The sequence below is a fragment of the Rissa tridactyla genome, chromosome 5 (genome assembly GCF_028500815.1).
Source record: "Rissa tridactyla isolate bRisTri1 chromosome 5, bRisTri1.patW.cur.20221130, whole genome shotgun sequence".
NCBI lineage: Eukaryota > Metazoa > Chordata > Aves > Charadriiformes > Laridae > Rissa > Rissa tridactyla.
This window is the reverse complement of record NC_071470.1, coordinates 54,477,719-54,502,115: the sequence shown is the minus strand read 5'-3', so window position 1 is coordinate 54,502,115 and position 24,397 is coordinate 54,477,719. Positions and strand designations below refer to the sequence as shown.

The 24,397-nt window shown below is 49.9% G+C and overlaps 2 protein-coding genes across 2 annotated transcripts in view; one reads left to right on the top strand and one right to left on the bottom strand.

The window, feature by feature from the left end:
• Nucleotides 1-2,651: 2,651 nt before the first annotated feature.
• C5H4orf54 (chromosome 5 C4orf54 homolog) lies at nucleotides 2,652-15,599 on the top strand. The gene is made up of 2 exons (XM_054202164.1): nucleotides 2,652-7,097; nucleotides 11,847-15,599. The coding sequence occupies exon 1, from the start codon at nucleotides 2,688-2,690 to the stop codon at nucleotides 7,086-7,088; it is 4,401 nt and encodes a 1,466-aa protein (XP_054058139.1). The 5' UTR covers nucleotides 2,652-2,687; the 3' UTR covers nucleotides 7,089-7,097; nucleotides 11,847-15,599.
• Nucleotides 15,600-20,433: 4,834 nt separating this feature from the next.
• Nucleotides 20,434-24,397, bottom strand: part of MTTP (microsomal triglyceride transfer protein) — a 28,752-nt gene continuing 24,788 nt past the window's right edge. The window contains exons 16-18 of the mRNA XM_054202165.1: nucleotides 23,497-23,621; nucleotides 22,995-23,165; nucleotides 20,434-22,070 (exon numbers count right to left, since the gene is read on the bottom strand). Of these exons, the coding sequence (XP_054058140.1) occupies nucleotides 21,902-22,070; nucleotides 22,995-23,165; nucleotides 23,497-23,621 (465 nt within the window). The 3' untranslated portion in view covers nucleotides 20,434-21,901. The remainder of the gene's footprint in view (nucleotides 22,071-22,994; nucleotides 23,166-23,496; nucleotides 23,622-24,397) is intronic.

Sequence of the window (24,397 nt, the reverse complement as noted above, 5' to 3'; positions counted from 1 at the left end):
CCCTGTGGTGGAAACGTAGATGTTATAAGTGTATGAGTGCTCCATTATGGTCTGATCTTCAGTTGTGAGAATCATTGCCTTGTTTTCTAAGATTGAGCAGATTCAGTTCAAGGTATCACCAAAGGAAAACAGCAGAAAAACCATCTCTGGACCATAGCTGGAAACTAGATCATGGAAATAGATAAATAAAGAGTCAAGTTTCAATGCTTGTTTTGGTGGGGAACTTGTCTGGGGATCTTGGCAGGAGCATACAAACAACTGTTACAACTTAAAAAAAAGAAACAAAACAAACCAAACCAAACCCCACTTTTAATTGTGTGGGTTTCACAAGCAAAGATCTGATTTATTGTGCTTTCTTAATGTAGCAAAACCAAATACTAGAGAGAAGAGTTAGGTATGAGAGACTGACATGCAAGACCCTGGTTTGTGTGATCAGAGGGTGGGGGCAGTGAGAACGCGGGGTGGAGATCTCGTTTGAGAGGAGGCATCTTGATAGAAGAGAGGCAGAGCAGGAGGCAGGGATACTACTGCTGCCAGCGCTCTACCCAAGTACAATGAATGATCAGGGTTTAAAACCCAATATCCCTCTGCATCCCAAGCATTTGGAAAGGACTGTATTTGAGGATCTAGTCTTGTCCCAACGCCAGTTGAAACCAAGATCTCTCTTTAATAAGGTGCTAAAAATACGGTCTTTCTCTAGTAATGTCACGTTTTTGTTATGGATGTTTGGGACAGAAGGGCAAGTCTAAAATGGGAAGGGGGGTTTCACAAAACCTGATGAAGTTGTATTTAGGGAATGCTGATGCCATTTACCATAGCTTTCTAGAGGACTGCACAGTCATTGTGTGAACAAGGGGAGCTGAAGCTATGTGAATCCAGGCTAAGGAAAGATTAAGGCTGGGTAGGCTTAGTACTCCTGAGAGATGGTGGCCAGCTTCTCATTAAAAGCACACTGGAGGTAGGAGAGCCTCAAGAGGGACAGGAACCACGCAGTTATCCCTCACCGTGCTTCACCTAACTTGCTCCAAACCCTCCAAGTTTTGGAGGATAGGTCTTTCTGTTAAAATACCACCCGGTTCTTCAGCAACAATTTTCACACTGTCACTCTGCAGCCAAAGAGACTACTGCATATCTATTTAGGGTACTAAGAGCTGGAGCCACCTGGAGCTGGAGCTTGTTCTCCCCCAGGAAGAAAAGAAACTCTTAGCGGAAGAGGGAGATGAAACCTGCCATTGCTGCAGGGACCCTCACAAGCCGCTGCTTGGGCTCAGTAAGGGAGGGAGGCCACTTTTCCCAGAGGCAGTGGGAACACTGCAAGCTTGTGGGGCAGATGGCAGCAGAGCTATGGGGTAGGGTGAGGAGTTGGGGCCATCTCAGGGCTGGGAGAACTGAGAAACCCTTGTTTTAACATAGACAGTGCTGGAGAGAGGTCTGGGATGGCCTCTCCTTCACCTCTTCATCCCTGCATCCCTGTGGCATCCCTGGGAGAGCCGCGCACCATGTCCCCCATGCCAGTGCATGCAGTTGTAGGGTCATGGATCCTGGTACTTGCTTTAGGGTTTCCCGCAACTCTCCTCTACCTAATGTTTGATGTTACTCGCCCAACGCCGTCTTGCTTGCCCAAGCGTGCGGGAGCTTATTTGTTTTTTAATCTGTAAATTTAGGCTGTTATCTGCATTGTATACCTGAGGGGTGCTCCTCAAGGTTGCTTGCCTTCCTCCATTTCCCCTCTCCAGTGTTTTAACAGTTTGCCTTTTTCTTCCATGACTCTGGAGCGATTTTTGGTGTGTCATCTTGGGGACCGTTCAGTAAAGCCCTGTCACCAAAGGTCAGGCATACCATAGAAATGCCTGTTAATAGGTCCTAGGTGCTGGTTATGTCTAAAACGGCTTTTCCTGGAAAAGGGCAGCTCGCAGCCCCTGGCCAGTGGCTCTCTGGGCCGCTGCGAAAGCACAGTGCACCCCTCTGCAATGCTGGCATCCACAGTGCACCCCTCTGCAACGCACCTCCTGCGAGTGGGGATGTGGGGTGTAGGGGGTTAGTTTGAGGAAGAAAAAAGCTGTTTAGCCACTGCTGCGTGTGGGACGAGGGCGCGTTCAGAGTAGGCAAGCCTGCATGCTCGGCCGGTGCCCTGGGAGATGCTTTTTCCAGCCAATGCCGCCGGCTCAGCAGCAGCATCTTTGGAGGCAGGGGCGGCTCTCCCCTTCCACGGGGGGGCCGGGCGCCTTTATTCCGGCAAACACAGGCGTTTAAAATAGGGTTTTGTTCAACCGGCATAAGTGACACCGGCTCTATGTATAGTCTGCGCCTGGGACCGGACAAGTGACGCCCACCTCGGAAAAACCTGGGCCCGTTCGGGACTCCCCCGCAGGGCGACCGGCCACCCTCTGCCCCCTCCCCTTTCCCCGGGCGACCGAGCGGGCCTCCGCTGTCCCGCGGCTGGCTACGACGCCGGGGGGGGAGCCGAGCCCGGCCCGGCCCGACCCCTCCGCCCCCCGGCGGTGATGCCCTCCTCCACAGAGGAGAGGAGAGAAGGAGGGGGAAGGGAAGAAGGGGAGGGGAGGGCAGGGGGTGGGCGGCCCGCTGCCACCCCCCCAGGTCCTGCCCGTCCCCGTGGCGCTGTCCGTCCCTGCCGGCACGTGCCTGCCCGCCCCCTCGGGCCACTGCCGCGCCCCGACGGCCCCGGCATGGACGCGCCCGGCCAGTCGCCCGCCGGCCTCCCAGCCGGCCCCGAGGGCACGGCGGCGGGACGGGGCCCGAGCCCGGAGGCGGCCATCAAGGAGGAGGAGGCGGAGTACGTGGAGATCCGCGTCTCGCCGCGGGGGCCGGAGGAGAGCCGCCAGACTCCCGAGCTGGCCCCGGCCGGCGGCGAGGAGCGAGCGGCCGGTCCCGCACTGGAAAGCGGAGCCGGCGGGACTGGGGATGTTAGCGGCTCGGCGAGCGGCGGGCCGCCGGGCGGGGCCGCGGGGCCAGCATCCTCGGACGGCGGGCGAGATCGCCCGCCTTCCCCGGGCGCGGCGGTGGCGGCGGGATGCGGCGCTGAGTCCGGCTCCGGGGGGGCGGCGGGGAGCGGCGGGCCGCCGGAGGCGGGGGGCTGCCCGGAGTCCTCCTCCTCCTCCTGCCCTTCGCCGGTGAACAAGGCGGGCGGCTTTCCCGCAATGGGCGATCCGGTGTCGACGGAGGGTAAAACCTCCTCGTCCTCTTTCGGCTACGAAAGCGAGGAGGACGCGGACGCGGGGCGCAAGGCGGCCCCCCCCGGCGCCCCCCCGGGCATCCCCCCCGGCGGCGGCCGCGACGAGGCGCACTATATCAGCACGCAGGAGATCCAGCTGAGCGAGGTGGACCACGACATGGACTTCGACGCGGGGCTGGCCGCCCGCTGGGACTTCGAGGACAACAACGTGATCTACTCCTTCGTGGACTACGCCTCCTTCGGGAGCGACGAGACCCCGGGGGACACGCAGACGGAGGAGGAGGAGGAGGAGAATAGCTGCTACCTCAGCACGACCACCAGCGACCCCAACAACCAGACGGACAGCATCGACAACACCAGCAGCACCGAGATCATCAGCCTTACCTCCGAACACGACACCCCCGGCGGGGACAAGCGCGCCAGCTCGGGGGAAAGCCGGTCCAAGCAGCCCGGCCGCCCCGGCGGGAGCCCTGCCGCCCAGCTTCTCCTATCAATCAAAGCCGCTTCCCGGGCTATAAATGAGTCTAGCAACGTGCGCGGAAAGCAAAACACTACTTACGCTGCCAAGCATGAAGGCGACATGAGCCTCCGTGTCCCCGCGGCTGCTGAACGCAACGCGAGTTTAAAACCGGACGCGGTCCGCGACCACGCGAAAAAATTCATCGCGGTCCCCGCGCGGCTGCAGACGCGGTGCGGGGCCGGCAGGGCCGGGGAACACTCCAGCGGCGCCTCCAGCGCCGTCAGCGAGCTGGACGATGCCGACAAAGAAGTGCGAAACCTGACGGCCAGGGCTTTCCGCAGCCTGGCGTACCCCTACTTCGACACCCTGCGCCCCAGCTCCCGCGCCTCCTCCGCCTCTCTGCCCGACAATGCCCTGGGCATCAACCGCTGGTCCACCTACCTGGACCTCAAGTGCGGCAGCCTGGGGCCGAGAGCCGAGCCCAGCCTGCTGCGCTCCGGCCGCTCACAGACCAAAGCCCTCGAGTTCGTGGTCAGCAAGCTCGACGGGGAGATCGCCCACGTCGAGGCGCCGCGGCGGCTGCGGGCGGGCTCCCGGGTGGTGACCCTGCTGGACCTCGGCCATGCGCCCGAGGCCGGGCAGCCCCCCGAGGCGGGCGGTGGGGAGCCGCCGGCGGCGGAGGGCGGCGGGGGGGCGCCCAGCAAGAAGTCCAAGTTCGCTTCCAGCCTCCTCAAAAACGTCATCTCCAAGAAGATGCAGCTGGAGCACGAGTTCAAGATGGAGCGGGGCGAGATCACCGACACCTCCTACACCGGGCTGAGCGCCGGCCGGGAGACGGAGCCCGCCGGCAGCGGCGGCGGCCGGGAGCGGCAGCGGGAGGGCGGCGGCGTGCAGCGGCAGAGTTCCCGGCACTCGGAGGGCGGCTCGGACAGCACCGCGGCGACGGCGGAGGAGGCGGGCGAGGGCGGCGGCCGGTCACCGGCCTCCAAGGCGTCGACGCCCCGCGAGGGGAGCCGCAGCCTGGACCGAGCGCTGTCGGAGGAGCTGTGCGAGGTGAAGCGCAGCGCCTCAGAGGCCATCAAGGCCACCTTCCTCCGCAGCCAGAACAGCGCCTTCAGGTCGTGGAAGGAACGGGAGGCAGAGAGGAAGGAGGAGAGGGCGCCCGTCGGCAAGCTGAAGCTCTCCCCCAGGCACGACTGGCGGGCCGACCTGGGCGAGATCTCCGCCGGCAAGTCCACCAAGATGTCCCGCCTGTTTGTCCCCGCCATCCAGCACAACCCCCGCGAGAAGGAGCCCGGCAAGCGGGCCACCAAGTGCTCCGCCACCGCCTCCTCCTCGCCCCCCGCCGCCAAGCCCAAACCCCCCGAGATCAAGATCAGCCTGGGCAGCCTGCAGCAGCCCCGGGACGCCGCCTTCAGCATCGCCCAGCTGCTGACGCCGCGGATCGCCGTCCGGCCGCCGGAGGAGGGCAGGGGCCAGCAGCCCAAGCTGCCCAAGGCCGGCGACGGCCCCGACAAGGTGCCGCAGTTCCTGGTGCGCGACGTGAGGGACGGCAAGCACAGAGCCCAGGGACCCCTCCACCAGGTGCGGGACGTGCGGAAGCTCATCAAAAGCTCCTACAGCTGCGACTCCGGGGATAACAGCAGCGACAAGGGCAGCGTCGCCTCCGACCAGGGTGGCCAGGAGCAGAAGCCCCGGCAGCAGCTGGTCATCGCCGGCGTCCCCAGGTCCCTCTCCCCGGTGGTCATCACCTGCCAGGCGGTCGGCCACGCCAGCACCAAGCCCAGCGAGGCGGGGGCCAAGGCGGCGGGCAGGGCGCCGGCCTGCCCCCCGGAGGGCACCGTCCTGGTGCACCGCACCTCGGGAAGGCTGCCGGTGGCCACCATCGCCCCCAACAAGAGCGACCCGCGCCAGCCGTCCGTGCTGAAGATCGTCTCCAAATCCGCCGCGCCCTGGCGGAACCAGCCTCCGCCGCCTCCCGCCGAGAGGGGCCGGGGGCCGGAGGAGGACCCGCGGGAGGAGAGCAAGGCGGCGCCGGTACAAAACGCGCTGGAGAAGCTGACGGCGGCGGTGCGGAGCATGGAGGAGCTGTACAGCTTCAACAAGCGCGAGTGGAAGCGCAAGAGCGACCCGCTGCCCATCACCGACAGCCACGTCCTCTCCCTCATCGCCAGCCAGGAGCGGGGCGCCGGGGCCCGGCCGACTCCCCCCGCCGCCGCCGCTCCCGCCCCGCCGCCGGCGGATAAGGCGGAGGAGCCGTCGGGCAAAGGGCCGGGCAGCGAGCGGCTGCCCCGACGCCCCTCCAACAACGCCGCCGACAAGGTCTCGGCCAAGGCGGCCGCCTTCGAGAGCCTGGCCCGGCAGCGGCAGCGCGGCCCGCCGCCCCCCCGCGCCGAGCCCCCCGCCGCCCCCCGCGCCCTCCTCACCCTCCGCGGAGGAGCCGCAGCCCCTCCGCCGGGCAAACCCCCCTCCGAAGGCGGCCTGCGGGGCCAGGCGGCGCCGCGCTCCCCCCGGCTGCCCGCGGGGGGCGGCGATGCGGAGCGCGGCCCGGACTGCGGGAACTACCTGGCCCTGCCGCTGAAGGCGGCCCCCGAGCCCGGCTCCCCCCCTTCCCCGGTGCCGGTGTCGGGGGCGGGCGGCGGCGTCCGCCCCAGCCCGGTGTCGGCGACGGCGGCGGCGACAGCGCTGTGCAGCCTCCAGCCCTTCGGCACCGCCAAGCGCCCCGGCAGTCCTGCGAACCCCCCCGCACCCCCGCCCGCCGAGGACCCCCCCGCCGCCCCGGCCCCGCCGTCCGCCGAGGGTCCCCCGGCCGCCCTCTACCGCCCGCCGCTGCCCTTCGCCGCCCTGCCTGGCGCCGCCCCGCCGCCGCTCCTCTGCTTCTCGCCCTCCGTGCCCGCCGCGGCGACGGCGGCCGAGCCCTTCCCGCAGACGCAGCGCAAGGTGCTGCTGGACGTGAGCACCGGGCAGTACTACCTGGTGGACACGCCGGTGCAGCAGCCCCTCAAGCGGCGCCTCTTCGACCCCGAGACCGGGCAGTACGTGGAGGTGCCGGTGCCCCAGCAGCCGGCCGTCGCCCCCGTCCCGCTGCCTCTCTCGCCCCTGGCCCTCAACGCTGGGGCCTACGGTGCCACATACATGCTCTACCCCGGCCTCCTGCCTGCCATGCTGCCCGCCAGTGCCCTGCCGCGTCCGCTATCCCACCCGGGCAGCGATGCCAGTGCCCCAGCTGAACCCGGCAGCCCGGCAACAGCAGAGGCGACTTTTGCCGAGAGCCCCTACTACGTGGCCACCGGCAAGGGCCCACCACCACCCCGACGTGGGGCAACTGAGGCAAAGCCAGTCATCAGCATCACGGCGCCAGCCACGGGCCCACGGATCGTTGCACCACCATCCTTCGATGGCACCACCATGCGCTTTGTGGTGGAGCACCGGTGAAGAGCACAGGTGAGTCAGTGCAGGCTGTTGGGCATGGTGGTCACCAGCAATGCTTAAGGGCCAACCAGGTTACCAGCTGAACGGAAGCTGTGCCACAGCTTCTCCTCAAGGCAGGTAAGTAATGGTAATGGCCTGGGGGCTGCAGGTAGGCCCTCACTAGGACTTAAAATGTAGGCGTAACATAGAAATGCAAAGGTTACACACACCTGTAGATGCAGTTTAGTGTTCCTCAGAGCAGGTAAATAACCCTTCAGTAGAAGCACAGTAGTTGCTCGTCACACAGCTCTTATTTGCACAGCCCCATGGCTGGAGGGCCCTGTCTCAGTGGGGTCCCCTTGCTCCTGGTGAGGGGACTGCTGCTGGGCATCTCCTCTGGACCCACCTTGCAAGCCACGAAACGACCCCTCTGCCTCAGCAGCGCATCCCGAATTCCTCACCTCTCGGTGAGGAATTTCCTCTCTTCCTTTCCTCTCTGCCCTGAACCCCTGCTTCTCCCCATCCTCGGGAAGAGCAGGAGGGGGATCTGATGGAGGCAAACCCTGACTTCGGGTCCTTCTTGTTAGCGGGAAGAGGGAACAGGATGCGTGGGGTAGATGCTGGCATCTTCCCCCAGTGCTGTGGGGCTGTGGACAGGGGTGCCTGCAGCTGCCTGCACTGCAGGAGGGCTCCAGCAGAGCCTACGCACAGTGCTGCAAATTACAATTTCGCACGGCTACTCCGAGCTTGGCCCGCCTCAGTCCCACCAGTGTCCGGTTACCTGGAGCTGTAACCCAGGGACAGCATCCAAATTCGGGGATGCGCGTGTGGGAGCGTTGAGTGTCCGGTCTGGAGCAAGAAGGAGGGCACGGGGCTGGGCATACAGCATGCATCGAAACCAGGGTGCAGGATGTCTTGCGCAAAATAACCAAGGAACGATGACATTTCATTTTAAAATAGCTGAAATATTAGCAAGGTGCCTTCAGGATGGGTGTTGCTGCTCCTCTTGCCTCTTGCTTTAAAACACAGGGCTCATCTTTGTCATGGGTGGTATTGGGCAGAGCTGCCAAAGTCCTTTGTGGCTTACTGAAGACTCGCAGAGTTTCTTCTTGGGGTATATCAAGAGGCAAAGAGAAACAGCGGCAACAGTCAGAGGTTTGGATTTGTCACCAGTTTGGGCTGAGTTTTGTTCAGGTCACATGCTTGAGGGTAAATTTTTTCTGCTGGTGTTTGTGTCATCTTTTTTTGCTCCTGTAGTTCTTTTAATTTGCATCATTACTACAGCGTAGTAGATTACTTGTTGAATGAAGCCTTACTGAAATGATTTATGTGCTTACTTCTCTGCTTGTAAATACTTTGTCTCAGAAATGCCATTCTTTTATCTTGGGTAGAAACAAAGTTATTTTTATTGCCCCTTATGAGGTCACTCAGGATAGGCAAAGTACCAATTGAAGTTGAGCTCTGCGGTGCTACTCCACTTGATCTTGTCAGTGAAGTCTTCAAAACTGAAGACTAAACTGAAGGGTAGTTAGATAAAATGGCAAAAGGCATTTGTTTTTTCCATTTGCTCTTAAGGCCAGATTCAGACGGCCAGCACGAGGAATCTTATTTCACTCTTAAAAAGTCAAACATATTTCCCAGTGTGATTTGCCACTCGTTTCCCAGGGGTTATCCTGCCATGCCACGCAGGTAGCTTGCCTGCAATGCCTGGTGTACCACTGCGGGAGGTGATGCGCTCGGCAAGTTGCTCTTTCTTATTGGTGATATTAACTGCGTCCATGCTCTGCTTTTCTGTCGGAGCCCTGCCGTTGCAAGGCCGGTGTGAAAGCTGCCCCAAAAGATCAGTGATGCAGAAACTTTTGTAGTTATTACAGAAGGTCTTTCAGCAGTTTGAAGCCTTTCATCTCTTACCTTTAGTGATGCCCAGATGCATGTTGTCGAATACAGAGAGGGATGCCCCCTCCCTGCCGTCTCGGACCTGCTGAGGTAGGCGGGTGTCCTGCCCATGTATAATGGATGCGATGTGGGGGGTTTTTTCTTGACCTGTTCTGAAAGTCAGTAAAACAAATCATTTTAACTGTGTGCTACAAGACGCATTTAGCTTGTCATGAGACCTTGGTTATTCATATAGCTCTCAGTGGAAAATAACATAAATAACATATATGCCAGTGGGGAATCGCATCTATAACCTCTTCCTGTTACTCTGTCCCGTCCTTGTACCTACTCAGCATTTTCGTTCACCTACATAACTTTCAAATCCCTTTGGATGTTTTTTTCTCTTCTTCTTTCTTTTATCTGCTTTTTTTTGTTTGTTTCCCCTTCTTTTCCTGTATCTTTCTTGTCTTCCTCTTCCTAATTAAACACATATGTTTGCTTGGGGTAGTGTTTTTCCTCTAACAAGGACAGGAGTATGATTTCATATGAATCAGAAGGTGAACTGTTGATTGTTTTTTCATTCTAGTTGCTTTCATATCAAATCACATTTTTTTTGATTGCAGCAATGCTGTGCATATCCTAAAATGAATTTTAAACCAGCCAGATTTGATCACATGAGCATGAGGTTTGAATAAAATACTGTCCTTTCAGGCCTCTCTTTCACTAGCCAAAATAAGTTGAATGAATGCTCTTTCTTTCCACTCTTGTATTTCCTTCTGCACCAGGCATAATCTCTGCCTTCCCTCTTTACTCTATTTTGTTCACGTGTCCATTCACAAACTGTGTCACCGTGTCAAGAACTGCTCCATTTTTGCTCTCTGTCACCTCTTGGAGGTCAGCATGATGGAGTTGACTTGACGCTTTGGTGGTGGTGCGATGCCCGTGGCACTGTCGGCACCGAACCCTCTGCACGTCTGCTGCTCTTCCAGCGCTTCTCCCTGTGGCCGGTGCTCTTTCCTGCATAGTCAATGGGATAAAATGGATCCTATCAATTTGGATTCTGTCAAAATCCAAGTTAAAAGACGCAGTTTCTGAACAATTCTTGAATTTTTGATAGGCGGCAAATATTAGAGAATACGTACGTGTTTCTGAGAGATAACACAAGGCCGCTTTCCTCCCTCCTCTTTGTTCACGGTAGTTGGTGAGCTTTTAGCAGGATTTTCCTGCTGCACTTCTTCCTTCATATAAAAAAAAAAAATGCTAATTTTCAGTTCTAGTAAACTTGCCATATCTGCCCACATTAGCATCCAGACAGCGCCGACCTGTAGCAAGCAGTTTGCCTAAAGGGAGCTTGTTCCCAGCCTAAATGACTGAAAATGTCTTTTTTTAACTTTCTTATCTATTTCCACAATATACTCTGTGGAGTTTATGCCTTGTTTTAGGTAAACAAATGAGAAAATAACATGTAGCAAAGTAGAAAGTGACTGTACTAAGTTGTACTGTCAATATTAGAGGGGTATTTTTCCTTGCTCTGTTCAAACATGTGCCTAAACTGAAGCCACCTGATAGTTACAGGAATACGTGGGGCATTTATTTTTGTGGTGAAAGTAGGCAAATGTGAGCAGTTCTTTCACCAAGGCATGCAAATGTACTTATTAGTTGTGTTTCTTCCTACCTGCCATCAGACAATCTGTGCCTGCCTTTTAAAAGTAATTTTGTGTAGATAGCATATACGAATCCTTTTTTTTTTAAAAAGGCTTATAAATTGGTATTTTTAAACTCTGTTTTAGTTGTGCCCTATTCAGCAAAACGTATATTCTACATTATTAAGTCAAAAAGTCAACTTACAGTGAAACATGCAGTACATAGGATTTACTTATGCTGATGCCTTCGCTGAGAATTTAGTAAAGCACCTGCTCAATTTTAGTGGGAAATACAGGAATATTTCAAGAACTAAAAGGGCTTTAGCATTTGATTTAATAAAGCAATCTATAAATGGAAACTGAGGAAACATTTAAGGGGGCCTACAGGAAAGATGGGGAGGGACTTTTTACAAGGGCATGTAGTGATAGGACGAGGGGTGATGGCTTCAAACTGGAAGAGGGGAGATTTGGATTAGCTATCAGGAAGAAATTCTTTACCGTGAGGGTGGTGAGACACTGGAACAGGTTGCCCAGGGAAGTTGTGGATGCCCCATCCCTGGAAGTGTTCAAGGCCAGGCTGGATGGGGCTCTGAGCAGCCTGGTCTAGTGGGAGGTGTCCCTGCCCGTGGCAGGGGGTTGGAACTAGACGATCTTTAAGGTCCCTTCCAACCCAAACCATTCTGTGATTCTGTGAAATAGTGCTTAACATTGATACCAATGAAAGTTAATTGTGAGCTTAATTACTTTTCTTGTCCGGGATGCTTTCCTGGGCCAGTATTTAAGTCTTAACTCTACAAATCTTACAACACATGATTACGGGTTGTTCCTCTTTTGCTTACATACACCATGCTGGATGCTGTGTTTGTAAGTGAAGTGCTCTGGTCTTTAACTTCTGGAGGGATCGCTTAAATCCAGGACGGAACGCTTTTCTCTCTGTCTACCTATGTGTGGGGGGCTCCCCAGGAACAGTCCGTGGGGAACTGCAGGGTCATAAGGCACCACACATTTCACATCTCAGGCAGCAAGGATCGGTTCTGCTCAAAAAATAAGGCTGCTCGAGCACTGACTGGGTTTAAAAAGTCAGATGCCATTGTCTGATTCTTGGCATTAGCTTAGGAAATTAGTAGGAAGAGTAGTATGACAACGGAGGTGATACTGTGCACTTCTCTGGAGTAGTAAAGATTGCTCAAATGGTTGTGGCAACTCTCTAATAACCTACTTTTTATTAATGATGCTTTACTGTTTGTTTGGGTTTTTTTTACAGGGATAAGGAAGAAGAATCATGCTCCTTTAATCTGAGACACACTCGGTAACTCTAAACATTCATCCTAAAAACTGCTTCTACAGTTTTATCTTTTTTTTTGCTTCATCATACAAAACAAACATGTAAGTTTCTTGTTTTCTCCTAAATACCCCCCCAATTTTGGAGTACGGATACATTTAATTATGCAAGCGACACTAAATTTACAGCATTATTTTCTGCAAAGTTGTTTTTATACGGAAGCCAATCCGCAGGCGTTGGGCGGTGACCCTGTGCTGGTGGCTGGCGGCAGTAGTGCCACTACAGCTCTTTGTAAAGCGCGGGCTGTAAATGCAGCAGTGTTTCGGTGTGGACCGACATGCAGCTTCGTCCAGGTCCCTGGAACGCGTCGTGATGATCCAGGGCAGCCCTGCAACTCTTAAAAAAAAAAAAACAAAGAAAAAAAAAAAGCCCTCAGCGCTCTCCCATTGCAGTAAATGAGGGTCTTCCCCATAGGTTTCGGTGACAATTTGCGATCCGACGTCCGTTTTGTACTCTGTACTTCTGCACTTGGAATTGCAAACGGAGAGATCTGTAGTGTTAGGATTATCGTTAGTGTTTAATTTTTGGCATGGTTCAGAACGGATTGTGTAAATGTCAGAAGACACACTTGATTGATTTCGGGTTTTGTTTGCTCCTCTGTACTGTGTTGAACATCACAAGTTGCCTTAATTATGACAGTGTTTAAATACTGGAAAGCCAGAAATTGAATGTAATATTTTTAGAACCTGATTCTAAAGGAGAGGACAGCATTTATTTTTCTGTAAGACTGCACTGCATTCTTCCTTAAATTGCAACATTGCTGAAAACATAATCCTGGTGATTCCCCTGTGAGGGGAGATTTTTGATGTTGCAGCCCCAATGGTATGTACTCTTTTCTTTAGCTGTTTTTTGGCAGGTTTATCTGAGGGCTACATCCACGCTATCTGTATTTGCTAAGAAAATATTTCTCTTTTGAACAGGAAATATAAACTAAGATTACTTAAAATGCAGTGATATATATGTCCATATGTCTCTACCAACTCTGCCTAAACTGATTCTTTTGTTGCCAGCAACCAGTTCGTCTCAGCAAGAGAGATTTGTTATCACGACAGTAAAACTAAATTACAATGGTGTGTTCCCTGCCCAAAATTTCACTTCAGTGAAGCACTGTGGGAAGCCAATAAATGTAAGATCAAGCCTGAATTATTTAGTATAAAGCTTTCTGGAGGAAACGGGTTGGAAATTTAAAATTTAAATGCAAAACCCAAAAGTCTGTACTTAAGCATTTTCCTACAGCAGGATTTCCCTGCACCTGTTCTCAAGGTTTCCTGCTGCAAAGGAAGTTTCAGGGTTTCCCATTCTTAAAGAAAGCCCCAGGTTTTAATTTTCCTGAGTAACTCACAAGGTACAGAAAACTCAGATACAACTGTCTTTAACCATACGCGTGAGATTCTATTTCAATGCCATTTGTTTGTTTACAGGCACAAATTGAAATTGCCCTCAGGATGAAAAGCACTGCAAGTATACAGATAGTGAGTGATTTAACATGTGTCTTCTCATTTCTCTTCATCATTGCGAAAATCCAATGAAAAAATACTATGCTAGCCTTTTTAAAAGAGCCTGGCGTGCCCGGCCGGAGCACGTATCCTGTAAGCTTAGTCCCCGTGCTCTTTGCTTGCCGGGTTTACAGTTACAAGCTCTAACTTCCTACGGGGATTTGGGCTGGATGCCTCTTACAGAAAATGAATGCGTCTTCGCTGTTTTCACGACTGATAAGTCCGTACAGGTTACTAGGAGAGTATCGGTGTTAAACGGAACAGTACTTGGGACTGCAGGGCAGTGCAGGTACCAGAGTAGATCGTCCACTGTGACATACATGTGCGCGGTACGTACTTTATAATACTAGCATCTCTGTTTAAAACTGTTTTGTCCTATCTTTTCCTCTATCGGTGCTTGGGGCGAACTTTCACGTTGCAGTTTACAAGACACGGGTTTGCACACACGGACTCAGGGTTTACAGTTTCACCCGGTGTACTTGAAAGGAAAAAAATGTCGAGAAAACAAAGTGCCCGCGATTTCGACATTTATTTGTTGGAGGAAAATTTTGCAGGGTTTTTTTTTAACTGCCCGTGGAGACGAAAGCCATGAAATGAGGCAATGCCACCAGCTATTTATTTTCTCAGGGGAGATTTCTTCAGTGGAATGTGTCGATTCTAATGTCAAACAGCGTTTGCTTAATTTTGTCTGTTACTAAAGACACTCCATGTTTACATCAGGGGGTCAGTTTTGCAAGGAGCTGCGCTTCGCAGACCCAGTCCAGCAAAGCCTTCACGTGCATCTCTTAACTTCAAAAATCGAAGCAGATGCCTGGGAATTTCAGTGGAAGTGCAGTCTCTTTGGGTGGTGTTTTTTTTTTGACCCGTCAGCACAACACTTTGCTGAACTTGGCCCAGAGCGCCTTGCAGACCCGAGTCCCGGGTTCTTCACTTCATATGTACAAAACCGGAGCTCCGGGCTTGAGTCTAGCCAGACCCAGCAGATAGAGCTGTGAAAGGTCGCCAGAAAAAAAATATCCGGTAATATGGTGCTCCTCCATGTGTATCCCGTGGTGAATTTCTCCAGCTGATGGGGTGATGTGTGACCACATATCTTGGATCAGAGTCAAGCCCTCCATGTCAGGGTTCGCAGGCTGCTAGTATTGTATGTTTCACGGTGCAGTTATAGTACGTTACAGCTGAAATTCACCCCGCGTGCAAAGCAGGGCAAAATCCTATGCACCACTCGAGCTCCCCCCCCCAGCCCTGCCGCCGGGGTTCCAGGTCTGCAACAGCCCGACAGACGCTTCCCTGCTTTTTAGGTCAGGATCCAATTAAAAGTTTGCGCGGGACTGGAGTGATGCACAAATGTTGTTCTGCTGCCTTCTCGCAGGGTCGGTTTCACTTGGTTAAATTTAATCCTTGGTGAATCACTTGGTGAATGATTTAAAATGTATTTATGGGTTGTGTGGTTGGGGTTTTTTGTTTTCTTGTCTGCATTCAAAGCTGCCTTTACTTTCTAGTGTTGATGGCTAAAGTGTCATTCCTTATGCTTATAAATTACCACTAACTTGTGGCTACCTGAGAACACATACACTACTTTAAAAATGCTTGTGTTTTTTTGCCCCTTTTTCTTCTTTTCTTTTTTCCTCTTTTTTTCCCGCCCCCTTTTTTAAGGGGGTGGGTTATCATTGTAAAGATATTTAAAAGTGCAAATGTGAAGTAAGGATAATGACTGTTAAGAGGATGTGGGTGGTATGTCTGATGAGGGAGCGGTGGGCTACAAGGCAAAGGGGAAAATGCCGTGAACACATTGCGTTGATGATTGTTGCCTGTGGGGGGAAAAAGATTTTAAAAAGAAGATATATAACTGGAGAAAAACGGACTCTTTGAGCTGCTCTCAACGTAGACAACACTGTGGCAAGTGCGTAGCCGAAGCCCCAAGTGGTGCCGCTGCAGGATGCCATGAGCCTGGGATTGAAGGACCAGGGAATCGCTCCAAGAATTGCACTAGCAGCGTGTTGCGCATCGGGAACGCTTCAGCATGTCACGACCACGCGAGAACGGACTGTCTGAAACCGCCGAGTACCAAAGTTTGTAACTGAACGAGTTAGCATTTGTTATCATGTTGGGGTTTCTTGTTTTGTTTTGTTGGGTTTTTTTGAATGTTATGATAAATAAAATGTATTTTTCAGTAAAAGACACACTGCAAGTAAGCCTGCAGTTCCCTGCTTGGTCCTATGTTTGGGAAGTCGCCTTTGCTGTTGTGCGGAACAAGTGATAACAGAGGCATTGGTTCAACGTGTAAACAGTAACAGAAGAGAAGGTTTCACCGGAGAGCAGATCCGAAACCCCGCACTCAGAGTCTCCCCAAGTTTGTCCCAGTGTTGTAAGTCTCTTTCTGACCCAATCTCCCTGTTTTCTCTGCCCTCTTAGGACAAGGGGAAGTGGGGGGTGTTGCTTCATTTGACTTTCTTTGATTATTTTTTTCCCCCAGCTATAACTTAAACAAAAAAAGGACTCCCCAGTTTCAGCGGACTAACTTTGAGTGGTGTATGAGTTTGGGCATCCGAAGAACTGTGTCTTTGTCTGTTGTAATGTGGTCAGAGAGAGCAATCAGCGGGGTGAATAACTTTTTTCTGCTCGTTCTCTATGTTATTTTCATTGTCTAATATTGTGATACCATCAAAAATAGGATCACCTCATTAGTGGACAGTGGTATTGCTTGAATTAATGCTGGGAAAAATCTTTTGCTGCTTTCACGTGTTCCTTCTGTGCTAGTGGAGATTGAGTAGCTTTATGATGTTAAGTCAAGTCCAAATGTTTAAAAAAGCACTAGTAAAACACCAAAAAAACCCCACAAAATGGACTTGAAAATTAAAAGATTAGTTTTGCAGTTTAAAAGAACAATTTCACCTCTCAGTTTTTAGTACATAAGGGGCACGTTATAATGGTCTTCCTTTTAATCGTGTGCCTTAGATGCTTAAAGGAAAAGAGATTCCCACCTCATTCTGTACTTGCAAGTAATACAGTATGAAGACATCTACTGTGAATTGGCCATATCATTCCAAGACATGGCTACATGGCCTTCTTACCTCGCTGGAAGCACAAGTTTACTGGTAAAGCAGTGGTTTGGTGTTGGTGACGTTCTCTCTCTCTTTCTGGATTCTTTGAAATTTGTACCTTAGCATTGCATTTAGGATAGACATTACCAGTGACTTCTCTGCCAATGGATAGTTAGTGATTCCTGTACAGAGGTACAAATGGATTAATTGTCAGAGCCAAAACATTTAAGAGAGGAATGAGAATAGATATTGGAAAGAAGAATTGGGAAAAGGGGAGAATGAAGTGGGGAGAGCACAGCCACACAGCCTGAGCTCAACAGGAGTGAGTTGGGTGACCGCAGGAGATCAAAGGATGATCAAACCAGAACCAAATTAATAGTAGGTGTGCGGAGTGGAGAGAAAGGCTTTAGGTCACTTTGTTCAAACTAGAGGAGTCTGAAATTGCAAAGGGGCCTGGGGTTGCCATCAGGAAAATTTGGGAACTGCTCCTTTACTTTGCTCCAAGAAGAGCTCCTGAAGCCTGATTTCAGTGGACCTCTGTAACGAGCTCTTTGCTGCTGTTTCTCGCCATAGATGGACCTTTTAAGCTCACACCTCTACAAAAGAGAGGTCAAAATTAAATACGCTGAGAGACGCGAACTCAAACCCTTCCCTAAGGGGCTCACTCTTGCAGCCAGTGTTTGTCCAACAGCAATGGGGTTCGTGCTACAAGAACCCACCGAGATTAAAGTGAGAGCATTTCTTAGGATACCTTAAATTAAACTGAAAAGACAGGTGAGATATGTCTGGGATTTTCAAGGATTGGTGGAGAAAATCTTACAAGTTTCTAAATAGTCTTTAAAACATCACTGGTAGGAATGACAAGACCAAAAGGTAGAAATGCAGCAGTTTTTGTCAGGAGGAGTGGGAACAAAGCAAAATGAGAAGCAGATAATTCCCGTAATCTGCCTTGGATGCCAGATCTAAGCAAGCCATCCCAGATAAAACAAAACACTTCTTAAAAAAAAAAAAAAAAAAGCACCTATTTTAGAATTGCTGTCATCTTGGACTGTCGCTCTTGAGAACAAGTAATCTTCTTGTCAAACCCAAACTGTATCCCTAGTCCATCCAGCTGTTTTATTTTTTATCATCTAGTTGCCAAATTCACCCCGACGCTGCAGCACGGTGCCTGCCAGCCCAGCCCTGCCGCTGCCCCGCTTTCCATTGACCTCTGCTGGGCAAGGCGCACAGTTCAAGTTGAAAACGTGGTTTAAAAGCCTTGCTCAACCAGGACTTCTGTTTATTTTGCTATTTTTAACAAATCCCCCTGCGTGCTAAGGTAGGGCTGCAGCGTGCATTATATGGCCTTGTCACTCCTAAAATGTATCTCTACTTAAGGGCTGCAGTCCCTTCTACGCTGCGTAGCCAGACAAATTCTCTGCCAGACGCTCTCAGTAAGTCAGAGTTGCCTTTATAAGTAACGTGTAGTCACTGGAAACCTGGGCTAAGTATTTCACCGGTTGCTGCATGTGTGTTAACCCTAGCACCTTTCACCAAATGTCAATTAATTTTATTAAAAGTAAAATAGTTAAAATTATGATCTTGCTCCCACTAGCAAAGGGAAAGGCAGGCGCTGTCAGCGTGGTTGCACGCTGCTCTGAGCTCATGCTGGTTTACACCCGTGCACCTCCGGCTGGTGTCCGTTATTGGTAGGAAAGAATGCGTTTTACCGGCAGTTATTTATGGTCAAGTGTTCCAAAAATAATGATATTCAGGCCTCATACCTGCTAAGCTGTGCTGCGCTGATGGCTTAACTCATAACCTCATGGGAAGGTCTGCCTCCCAGGCCATTGATCTTTATATTTCCCTGTGCTTTCTGCACCGGAATATCTTCAGAAGTGGAGTGAGAAGCTGAATCTTGTAATTCGAATATTTTTTGAAGAGTATATGAGAAATATTCTTTAAAAATCAGCACTCCTTGAAACTTTAAGCAGAAAGTTTCAAAATCTCTGGGTTGCTTTTTGGACTTAGCTGAATTATCGTTGCACTGTGCTTTCTGTGGCTTCCAATTAGAAAGGATGGAGCATTTGTTTACTTCTCTAAGATTCACGTATGAATTATTGTTTAATTGCTAATTGCTACTATTACTGATTATTTAAAAGTACACGTAATAGCCATTATTAAAGACGTACGTTGCGTGTTTGTGATCAGCCCCCACTGGTTTGATAAATGCTCGTAGTGTTTGCTTTGGTTGTAACCCCAAGTGTGTTTTCACTTCAAATGCAGGCTTAAGCGATGTATTAATTTCACCTTATTTTTAGAAGATTGTCAGTTTTGTTGTTTCTGTAGCTATGGAGCCCGCATAAGGGAGCCGCGGCTTTCCATTGCCCAGCTGTTGGACTAAACCCCTTCTGGAATCCCCATTATGTCCAGCTGTTGGGGTCGGATAGCTTCAGAAGCAAGTGTATTGCTGCGGTACCGGGGGGTGTCCACGAGGACATGTATCACTTCTGAGGGAGCAACGTGGTCCTCAGAGGATCCGTTTGATTTAGTTTCAAGGGATGTTGTCAAAGCCGTGGAAGCCCCAGAATTGCCCTTACGGGCTGGTTGTCCCATTCTGAAAGGCCAGGTTTTCAGTCATTTTCCTCAACAAGCTGTGCCAGGGCTTGATGAGTAAATAAAAAAGGAAAACACACAGGCCAGTATCCCTGGGAGACTTGTATTTATGTTAAACAGACCTGTGCATTTCACGTGAAATAGAAGCAAACCCGGTGTCATTGCCTAGACACTTGGTAACATTCAGATTATCTTTCATAATTGGAAAGTATTTTATGTTATGATTTTATGTTATTTTATGCTTTTTTAAAAGTCAGCATTGATGTCACATTATTTTTATGTGCCAAAGGGCCCCATTTTACAGGCACGCGTTCATAAGGTTCTTAGATTTTATAAATTTGTGGGGGGATAAGCCTTGCAGTGGGATTGCTGATATCAGGCACAGATCATACAGATACAAATTGCATTATCTAGAACCTTTTTATTCTGATTTTGGGTTGTGAAGTCATGGGCAAGCCTGGCAGACCGTTGATGCAAATTAGGATGTGGAGTTGGGGTTGTCATCTGTTGATATCTTAATGCTCTACAAGCGAAATAGTGATGACAGTTATTTCTTTGTGCTGCCCTTTGTCCACCTGTTATATTTAGGGTGTCAGATCCCTGCAGGAGGAGACTGCCTCTTTCTAGGTGTTCCAATACTTAGCTCTGATCTTATTTTTGTTTTATGTGACACAAATAGCAAGTAGTAATAACAAATGTAAAAAGTTGCCTTCAGTTTTAGTTCCTAAAACACTAGTGGGGGTATCAAAAAAAAGGTCTACAAAATAGAGAGTGCAGACTTGGAGCATGGATATTGAGGAGAAGGGACACTTTTGTGGGAGCCTTGCTGCAAGAGGAAGGACTGTTTAGGGAGAATTAGGGGAGGTTTGGAAGGAAGGAAGGAGAAACTGCCCCTTGCTGAGGGAAGAGGAATGGCTGGGGGTGGGACGTTGTGTAGAATCTTCAGCAGAGGAGTGAAAGAGGGCATTTAAGGCTAAGGATCAGGAGCAGGTCTGCTGGCAGTGCTGACCATGTTATTTCACAGGCTGCTGTCACTGCCAGCAGCATTGGTATCACTTTGGCCTTAACTCATCTCTGCTAAGTGTCAACACTGAAGAGGGACACCTTGGTCTTACCTCTGGGCAGAGGATTTTGGCAGGCACCTGAGCATGTGGTGCATCCTCCTTGGGGTCTGCACTACCCTCTGGAGATACCTCTGTCTCCTGACTAGAGGGGGAGCCCAGGACAAGTGGGTGTCCAGCTTACGTTATTGGTTCCTCTGTGGTGGTGAAGGAAAGGGTTCCTCTTGCCCCTGTCAACACCATTCCTTCCCCAACGAGAGGCTTTCCCAACCCAGAAGGTAACGGACAAAAAGCAAGACTGAAAACAAAACAGTTTTTTCACACTGTATTTTTACCTGTTTTATTTATGCTTTGACTAGAAGTGTGTCGGCATTTTCAGGAAAGACAACAATCAGACCCTTTCATCCCATTGATAGTTTGATTTTTGCAGATTTCTGCACTCTTGTTTTTTTACAACACAGAAGAATTTGGAATGTTTTTTATTCTCATAATACATTTTTTTTATGAGTTTTTCCTGCCTGTTTTTGTTTTTTTGAAAAACAATTCTTCCTGTTTTTTTTTTTTATTTTCTTGTGACCAGCACTCACCCACCTTGTCCTATAAAATCTAAAGGAGATGGATCATGTCAGAGATCAGCTGAGCTGGGATGAGGTATATTCTTTCTTACTCTGCAACATTGTTGTAAATGTAAAACTTTTTTTTTTTTTTTTTCTTTTTAACACAGTCCCCGTGAAGACACTGCTTGAACGAGCAGAAAGGTATAAGTCATTTTAATCAGAGGACTTGTATGAGCAGCGATTACTTTTTTGGCATTGAAATATGAGCCTAACTTACCTAGAAGAAAATGTTCTGGCTCTGCACAGGCTTTGCTAGACTGTGCATTCAAAATAGATTTATTTCAGGACCGTTTCCTTCATAGTTCAGAACTGCCTTAGTGGGTGCTCATTTTTTTGAAATATACACCTGCCTTGATTACACACAGGGACAGAAATTTTTAGAAGGCAACCCTGGAGAGCAACGAGTGTTGGCTTAACTCTGCTCCTGGTGACAATTACAGAAATTATACCATTGATTTCAACGGGAACAGAATTAAGGCAACCATAAGTACTTCTCGAAATGTTACCCCACATTTTTAATCAATTCTATTTAACTATATCAGTTAATAAAAAACCCAGAAAGATAAATAATAATAATAATCAGGCTCTGTCTGCTTAAAAAAAGGGAAAATCCTTTAAAATCATGTAAAATAAACCTGCTTTTTTGTAAACAGGCAATACTGAGTAAGCAGGAATTCATGGTCCCATTTAGATGTTAATTGTACTTGAATATTTGAATGAGGATTGGTCATAGGCCTAAAACACCTAAATACTTTAAAATATATCCATAAATAATCATTCTTTATACATCATAATTGTTCTTGCTGCATGTCAAAACCACGGACTTCTGTATTCCCCAAGAAAGAAAAATGAGGGGTTATTTTTGCTTTTGGCATGAAAATGTAAAAATAAAGAACCAGCACCACCCTTAAGGGAGTGCCTGGAATACTACCAAATTGGTCGTTATTTGCCTTAGCTTTTTTTTTTTACAAAAGTCTTAAATATAGGTTAATATGTAAACACTGTGCACGCACTGAGAGCTTGATCCTGGCCTGTTGAAATCAATGGCAAATTTCCCATTAACTGCAGTAGTGCAAGATCAAGCTCCAAGTTAGTAGGGTACGTACAAGCCTAAGTCGTTGCGGGAGCCATGGATTCAGGAAAGCAAAAGCTCGGGTGCTCGTTTCAAAACCAGCTGCTGGAGGAATCAGACTTTGCACCGAAAACCTTCCTGCACATGTTGGAGTTTTCTTGATGGAGAGGGAATTCATTGCCTGCCAACAGTTCTGCTTTCCCTCTCTTTGCAGTGTACCGTCTGCCAGAGGGGAGACTTTCATACTTGGTCACGTAACGCCTGTAAAGACACAACGTGGTGATCTGGCATTAGCAAATTTATGCAAAATCTGTACCCTCTATGTGAAGCTAGAGACAAACTCGTTACACTCAGAGGAGATTACGCTTCCGCGATGCGTAGGTATAATCAGAAGGTGGTTTAGTATCTGGAGAATAACAGATACGGTTTTCTTAGGATTTCCTGGAGATCCTTGAGTTCTTTAATTCCTCTCAGGCTTACCATTTTTGGATCCGAAAAGCCTGAATGGAAATCTGGCACAGGCTCTGCAAATGTTATCGACCTTAGGTCTTAGCAAATAGGGATTAGGAGGGAGTAGTAAACTCAGCTTCTCATACGGCAATGCAGTTACTACTCTTTGGCTACTGGAAAGCATCTGTTTTACCTTATTGTGCAGTTGTTTAGTTTTCAGGAAAGTTGGTGCCTTAATAAAATATGACGGAACACGATGGTTGCAAAAGCTTAACACACCAGGTACTATTGTTGACACTAGTAAATGGCAGATGATGAAGAAAACTTTCCACTTCAGCTAGTTTATGGCTACGAACTTACTCTCTCAACAGTGTCATAGAGAACTACTGCTGGCAGAGTTTCAGGTCACCATCAGAACTGGTCGTACGCGAGGGGACCAGTGTCCTGCCACTTCAGTTAGTTAACTTGCAAGACCAAATTAGAAAATTGGACTAAAATGCACATTCAGAGCACCTTGTGATCTTCAAATAGTCCTTTCTGAGTCTCAGGGGTGAGGGACGGGGAAAAAGGGTTAGCAGAGAGACAGGTGTGTGTAACGGCCTGCGCTGCACCTGACCGTGCTAGGCTGAAATTTGGCCTTTGTTGTTAATCTCTTGTGGCTGGGAACACCAAAAGTTCCAGATTCAGCAGCTGGCTGGAAGGACACCTCAGAAATTGTGTGCTCTTAGCTCTTACCTGAACGGAGACTCGAGTCTGTCCATCTGCATGCAGACTAAAAATGGGTACTGTGAAAACTGCACTGTGGAGATGAAGTCTAATGCCGTTTCTACTTCCAAAGTGGTTTCCATACCAGTTTTTATAAAGAAGGAATCCACCTCTGTGTTACCAGCTATAAACATGGCTACCCTGCAAACAAATTCAGGCGTTACAATTAATACAACACACATTAAGAAAGAGGAAATTAAATTGCAAACAGTCCTACCACCTTTACATATAAACTGGCCTCAAAGGAGCCCGTTCTTCACGAGAAGGTATATAAATTCAGATGAGACCAGTGGGAACTGGTACTACCCAGGTGGAAAGGAATAGACAAGTACAAGTGTTCTCCCAAGCATGAAAGGTATTTAATTTTAACTCATCTGCAAGGTCTTTTATATTTAAATTCTTCTCATTGTGGCTACTGGGGCTCAGGAGCCTGAGCTCTCTACAGCTATAGCGCGCGCTGGGAGTATCTCACCGGTTCTTGACGTTGGTTTTGGATTCCCTGTACCACAGGCTGAACTCCATCCCTCCTGAGATGTCGATGGCCAGGCCGCCCAGGAACTCCGTGCTGGCCCTCGGCCCGGACTGCAGCTGAATCTCCTAGAGCCATCAGAAAGCACAGGTAACACCCCCGTTACTGACCGCAGACCTCAGTGGTTTTTTTACTCCCTTTTGTATTGTGATCATGCCACTGGTCATTTTGCACGAAGAAAAAGGAATAGGCGACTTTTCTGAAAGGGTGGACAAAACACCCCTGATGTACCTCGCTCCCTGGAAAATGGGATGAGGCTAAGGTGAGGTGCCTTGCATCCTTCCCCTCTCCTTTATGTGCCAGCTGGCGTAATTTCTGCAAGTATCACTGCAAGGAGTATCATGGCCTCTGTCCCCAGGAGCTACCACACAAGCCTCACGGGGGCTCTGCTGGCACTCCAGCTAAGTCAGATTAAACTCCTCGTTGGAGCCCCAGCAATGGTGCAGTGTGGTGTGGCTTCTTCAGTGCACCCGAAGGGTGCAAAGCAAAGCAAACCAAAGTGCTGCAAGCAGTCGTGCGGCGTGTAGTGGCTCCATGGCTCCAAACCCACCGTATGGCAGGAATTACGTCTTCAGTGGCTGGGTGGCCAAACCCATAAGCTAATGCACCTTAATTGCCACTGTGAATTTGCATTTAATGCATTTTCCATCAAGTGTGCTCATGGCTTCTTGAAACCTCTATGGCTGGACTGGAAACCCATCTCGTGGAGTCCGTTTTGGAAGTGATAATAGAGCTCAGGGTCATGGGAGCTCATTACTTTTAAGTTTTGACACACAGCCAAGATTTTAAGGTTCACTCAGCTTGGCAATCTAACTCACTTTTTACAGTTGTCCCACTTCTCTAA

Bases quoted from the DNA above. Each gene is read 5' to 3' on its own strand.
- C5H4orf54 (XM_054202164.1), top strand. From the start codon at position 2,688: ATGGACGCGCCCGGCCAGTCGCCCGCCGGCCTCCCAGCCGGCCCCGAG.